The 6081-nt window shown below is 62.9% G+C and overlaps 1 protein-coding gene across 1 annotated transcript; it reads left to right on the top strand.

Moving 5' to 3' along the window:
• Positions 1-1561: 1561 nt before the first annotated feature.
• Positions 1562-5833, top strand: C2CD4C (C2 calcium dependent domain containing 4C). The gene is made up of 2 exons (XM_054013306.1): positions 1562-1615; positions 3348-5833. The coding sequence occupies exon 2, from the start codon at positions 3428-3430 to the stop codon at positions 4736-4738; it is 1311 nt and encodes a 436-aa protein (XP_053869281.1). The 5' UTR covers positions 1562-1615; positions 3348-3427; the 3' UTR covers positions 4739-5833.
• The last annotated feature ends 248 nt before the right edge of the window (positions 5834-6081 follow it).

Below are 6081 nucleotides of genomic sequence, written 5' to 3'. Positions count from 1 at the left end.
AAAAAGACATGCAAAGCCCTGCTCCTTGTCCCCTCATTCTATCGTGAAACACGAAGGATCCGTGTGGTATTTTTCCCCCAGCAAACCCGTCGAGACCCTCCCGACACCAGCTGACACCTGTCCCCTCACAGGGTGATTCTTGCTGGACATTAGCGAAATGTATCACATGCTGCACAGTCTTTTTTTCCCCCACCCTGTTCTGCCATCTACAGTATCAAACCACTTACGCTCTGCGAGTACTTGAGCTTTGATGCCTGGTCCTTGGAGGACTATTGACTTTTGTGAAGCACTCTGACGAGCTGAAGTGCTTGGAGGGGCACTTCCCTCCCATGGAGCACCCTTAGGTACCGTGCCAGAGCCGCTTTGGATGTGTTTCGGTTTCGGTGCATGGCAAGCACGGGGAAGGGGGCGTTTTCAGGTGCTGCTTTAACAGAGTCCTTATATTAATTAGTACTTACTGAGCTAGGAGCCCCATTGAATTCAATGGCACCGTTTGGTTAAGTGGTGTTTAGACACAGATTGCAGAATCCAGGGCCCTGTCTCCAGATCTGCTCCCGCGACTCCTTTATTGACCCTCCGGAAGGCGAATCCTGTCTCGTCTGTCTATTCCACGTGTCTAAAGAACCTGGGTGTCCCGGCACGACTAGGAATTCGGGATGGGAGGGAGAGGAACTCTGCAAAAGCCTCCAATACCTGCGCCAAGGAAGATGGGATTTATTAGCCCCATTTTGCAGATGGGGAAAATGAAGCGCAGGGAAGGTAAGTGACTCGGCCGAGGTCACACAGGAAGCCAGGGCTGGGAATGGAACCCAGGAGTCCCTGACTCCTAAACTTGTGCTGTGCTGTCATCCTTCTGCTCGCTTTTTCAGAGCGCTGCTAGATCGCCAGGGCCTATCTCTGGTCTGATCTGCACTGCTGCAAATACATCCCCGCCCCTGGCGTCCTACCCGCCTGAGAGAGAATAGGGCATGGGGACGGAGATGAGCTAGGCTTGGAGGGGATCCCTGCACGGACAAATTCTGTATCTGACCTCAGACAGCGGCCCACACCTGGTGCATCAGGGGAAGGTGAGACTCCCCTAAGGCACCTGGCACACACAGAGGAGAAGGGTCCCACCAAATTCTTTCCTAAGCCGGCAGCATGAGATCTTCTTAGCCCCAATACCTCGCCTGGCCCTTAGGAACCGACTCTTTCCATCTCCCAGGCTCTGGGGAAAGCTGCAATAGCCAGGGAGAAGAAGGAAAACCAGGCGAGGCAGCAGCGGCCACTGGCACCTGTTGTGTTTAAGGCGGTGTCTCTCCTCCAGCCCCCCCAGCAGGTCCATTGTGTGCAGCCTGCGGGAGCGAGGAGAGCGGTGCCAGGCGAATGCCAGCTGCGCTCTGTAGCGCGCGGCGAGGTGCAGGAGCAGCCGAAAAAGCCGGGGGCAGCTGTGTTAGGAGGAATACGGCTCGGTTGCTGAGGTCTGTGTAGGGGAGGTTTCTGGCGCCCGTAATGAATGAATTGTGGCAGGAGCGCGAGTATAAAAGGAAGCGGCGGGGCTTGGGCACCTCATTCCCAGCCGCGGACCTGCTGCCTTCCCCCCCTCTGGCTCGGTTTGCGGAGTCCCTGCCGGCAGGTAGGCAGCTAAGGTGTTCTCCGCGTGCCGGGCTGGGGGGGCGCCCTGTCCCCCCGCCGCTGGGGTTCACTGCTCGCAGGGCTGGGGGGCGCCTAGGGCCCCTCGAAGCCAGCCAGCCTAGCCAAACCCCGATGGCGTAATTGTGCGGGGGGATCGCTCCTTCGTCGCAGCCGGAACGGGAGGGTTAGCAGGGGAGCCGTCCTGCCTTCTTCCCCCCCCCGCCCTAGAAGTTAGTTGGAGGCCGGGCTGGGGCTGGCAAGGAGCCGCCTGCAGCCCCCTGCGCCCGCGGGATGCCAGCCACAGGTGCCCGTCTGAAAACTTCCCGCCCCTTGTGGAGCCGGGGGTGGGGGGCACGGCTGCAGGGTGGGGGAGCGGGGACTCCCAGCCCGGGCTAGCCCCTCCGCAACTGGCCGGTGGGCGCTGAAATGCCTCGTCTCCGCCAGGTTGGCGAGCGCGCAGCCGGTGCGCCCTAGCTGGCTGCCCGCCGCGGGGCAAAGCAGGGGTGTGGGGGCGCCCCCAGGCGCTTCGTGCCCCGGGCGCCCCTGGAGGGGGGCAGCGGCTGGCAAGTGGCCCCCAGGGCCGAACAGAAGCGCGGCTGTCGCTGGCCCCCCTCCCCGGTGGGCGCCGGGCCCCGCTCCGCCCGCCCCCGTGGCGCTGGGCGCTGCGGCTGTTTGTTTCCCTCCGCCGGGGGTCGGTTTTCGGAGGCTGGCTTGGCCCGGGGCGGGGGGACGCTAGACATTCCCGGGAGCCGGGGCTCGGCAGCGGAAAGAAGTTAACCGAGGCGAGCGGCGGCGGGGGCTGGTGGCCCCGGGGCTGGCAGGCGGCGCCGGGAGCGCTAATGCGGGGGAAGTGATTTCCAATCCAGGTCAGATTGGGGTGGGGGGACCCTGTGGCCAAGGGGTGGGGAGCGGGCACCCCCCCCGAGCAGCCTTTGCAGCCAAAGTGTTTGCAGAGCTCAGGAGAGTGTTGGCTGCAGGGCTGGGCGAGTGACTCAGGCCGGCCGGGAGCCACTGGCTCCAGGCAGCCCCGCTCGGCGGGCCGGGCCCTGAAGTTGGCCGGGGAAATGCCGCGGCTCGGGCGAGTCATGGCAGGTTCGCTGAGCTCGGAGCGGGGGGGGGGGGGGGGGGGGGAGAGAGCTGTGAAGCAGCAGGTTGGAGCGGGGCGATTGGGAGGAGATTTGGGGGGGGGGGGAATAGGAGCAAGAAGAAACCCGCACCCTGCAGCGAGGGAGGGCTGGCAGATACACCGACCTTCCCATACCTCCCAGGGAGGGGCAATCCCCTTCCCCCCCCACCTCACAGATATGGCCCCCGAGCCCCATAGTAAGGCTCCAATCCCCCCTGACCCTGTGGAAAGGTGGGGGGGGCAATCCCCACTGAGCCCCATTGTAAGGACCCCAATTTCCCCAAGCCCCACAGTAAAGGCCCAATCCCCCCGACTCGAGCTCCATTGTGAGGACCCCGATTCCCCGCCTGAGTCCCACAGAAGGGTGGGGGTCCAATCCCCCTCAAAGTCCCATAGTAAGGCCCAATCCCCCCCCCCCAGTCTCACAGAAGGGTGGGGGCCAATCCCCCCAAGCCCCATAGTAAGGTTCCAATCCCTCCTGAGCTCGACCAAAGGGTGGGGGCCCCAGTTTATTTGCCATTCCAGACCCCCGCCCCCAGTGACCCTTGACTCGGTTTCTGACCCTGGGTGTGACGAGCCCCTTGGGCTTTGCTTGTTTATCTTACAGAGGGTGAGTGACGGGGGGGGTCAAACTGCCACTCCACCCTCCTTGGCTTCCTCCCTCCCCTCCACCCCAGAAGCAGCAGCATGTGGCTTTTGGAGAGGATCCGGGGCTCGGTGGAGAATGGGGTTGCCCGGGCCGGCGACTCGGGGGATAAGCAGTCCAAGGGCCCCCTGTACAGCAACGTGCTGACCCCCGATAAGATCCCGGATTTCTTCATCCCGCCCAAGCTCACCACGGTGCCGGCCGAGGCCGAGGGGGCGGAGGGGAAAGCCAAGCCCAACCTTGGCACCTCGGCCTCGGAGCAGAACCTGTCGGCCCGCAAGCCCCCGCGCAGCCCCCGCCTGCCGGTCAAGGCTGCCTCGGAGAGCAAGAACCTGCTGAAGGCCGCCAGCCGGCACATCATCCAGATCGAGAGCGCCGACGAATGGGCCTCAGAGGAGGACTTCAGCACCAACGCCGACCCCCAGGCCCAGACGGCCATGTCCCTCCCCTATGTGCCCAAGGCCCAGACCTCCTACGGCTTTGCCACCCTCATGGAGAGCCCCCATACCCGGCGCAAGGAGTCCCTCTTCCACAGCGAGCACGGCAGCCTGTGCCAGTCGCAGGCGACCTCGCCCAGCTCCCAGCGCAAGGCGGGGGCCGGCGGGGGCAAGGTGAACGGGGAGAGCGCCCGCCTGACCCCCTCCGACATCGGCATGTCCCTCATGAACCCCTACCGCTACTTCAGCGGGGGGGAGAGCGACACCTGCTCATCGGCCGAGTCCTCGCCCTTCAGCTCGCCACTGCTCTCCCGCTCCGTCTCCCTGCTCAAAATCTTCAGCCAGGACAGCCAGGCGAAGGTCATCAAACTCAAGCACTCGGTGGCCCGGAACAGCTCCCTCTCCACCGACGACAGCTCGGCCGACACCAGCCCCAGCTCGCAGCGGCGCATGCGGTGTGCCACGCCCCCGGCGGGGGCGGCGGGGGGCGCCCCGGCCCAGTCCCTCCTGCCTTTGGACTCGCCGGACCGCCTGCACAAGGAGCACACCATCCGGCTGAGCAAAGGCGGCAGCATGCGGCTCACGGCCGAGTACGACGCCGCCAACGCCCGGCTGCGGGTGCGGGTCATCGCGGCCGAGGAGCTGTTCGACAAGCTGTGCGACGCCCGCTCCATCAACTGCTGCGTCTCCCTCTGCCTCAACCCGGGCAAGGTGCAGAAGCAGCGCAGCACCATCATCAAGAACAGCCGCAACCCCGTCTTCAACGAGGACTTCTTCTTCGACTGCCTGGGCGCCGGCAACGTCAAGAAGATGGCCCTCAAGGTCAAGGTGGTCAACAAGGGCAGCAGCTTGAAGCGGGACACGCTGCTGGGCGAGAGGGAGCTCCCGCTCACCTCTCTGCTGCCCTTCTTATAAGCCCGTCTTCCACCTCCCTGCCGCTCTCCTGCCCTGCTGGGAGGGGATGGGCAGGGAGACGGTGGGGAGGAGGGATCAGGCCACCATGAGGGATGAGGGGCGTGGGATGCTCCCCCGGGGTAACGGCATGTCCATTCCAGGCTGTGTGTGTGTGCGTGTGTGTAGGGGGGGACAAGACTCATCCGACTCCCCCAGGATGGGTCTCCTTTGCTGATCATTCTCTGCATGGACGTGCCTAGAGGCGGTGGCTGCCGTGTGTCCCCTCGGGAGGCCGTGAGTGGCTAGCCAGTTGTATGCTCTTCTCTAGAGAAGTGGTGGGGATGAGGCATGCTGGTGGCCTACGTTCTCCGGGGCCCTGCTGGAAGGCGGGTTATCCCTGTGCGGCTTGAGGACGGCCTCGCACGAATGAGGCGGTAGTAGGGATTTCAGCCTCACAGCTCTGCAACCCCTTCTCCCCCCACCCCCCCACCCCGCTTGCTTTCCTGGGAGCACTTGCCAGTCGGTTTCTCATCCCCACGCTGGGTCCCAAGACCCGGCTGCCTTTGAGTGAGGTGTGGAAGGCCCTCGCAGACCGTTCCTGCAGGCTTGATGTGGGGAGTGCGGGTCAGTCCGGCTGATGCAGTGCGGCACAAAGACACCCCCCCCGCCCTACCAACAGGGGCAGGGGTGGAAGTGGCAGGGACAGCTGATGGAGTGTAGAGCTGGGAGAACGATGCTGCAAGGCTGAATTCCTGCCGTGGCGGGACGGTTTCTGAGGCGCGGCCTAGTCAGTAATGGGGAGAAGGGATGCTCTAGGGAACAACCCAGTGCTGTCTGGTGGGGAGGGAAAAGATGACCCCGCCAGCCTCTTCCATCTCTAATTTCTCTCCTCCTCGGCTGGCTGATGGGCAGAGAGAGGGCAGGGGTTGTTGGACAGGGCTCTGCCAAGTCTCACAACATTGATATGTCTCTTAAAGCTCCAGCTTCTGGAGTCTGGGGATTGCAACAGAATTTCCGCTTGCTTTTAAAGACCTTTCTAGCCCTCTTGGTTGTAGAGTAAAGCTTGAAGCCGTGACTCTAGCAGCTCAGAAGACAAATAAAATGAGCTTCAAATTTTTCACTTACATTCTGTTTGCCAAAGGCTGGGAATGGCCGACAGGGGATGGATCACTTGATGATTACCTGTTCTATTCATTCCCTCTTAAGCACCTGGGGCATTAACTACTGTTGGAAGACAGGGTACTGGACTAGATCGACCTTTGGCCTGACCCAGTTTGGCCAGGCATGAAAATTTCACTCGGTCCCTCTGAGGTTGCCAGGGGCAGCTTTTAATGCCCCATCGATGTGAAAAGCACCCTCTGCGA

Source organism: Malaclemys terrapin, chromosome 24, assembly GCF_027887155.1.
Source record: "Malaclemys terrapin pileata isolate rMalTer1 chromosome 24, rMalTer1.hap1, whole genome shotgun sequence".
In the NCBI taxonomy this organism is placed as follows: Eukaryota; Metazoa; Chordata; order Testudines; family Emydidae; genus Malaclemys; species Malaclemys terrapin.
Note: the sequence above shows the minus strand (reverse complement) of the source record. Positions and strands in the feature narration are given on the sequence as shown.

What these genes read in the sequence shown, in the direction of transcription:
- C2CD4C (XM_054013306.1), top strand. Translation starts at nt 3,428, where the DNA reads ATGTGGCTTTTGGAGAGGATCCGGGGCTCGGTGGAGAATGGGGTTGCC.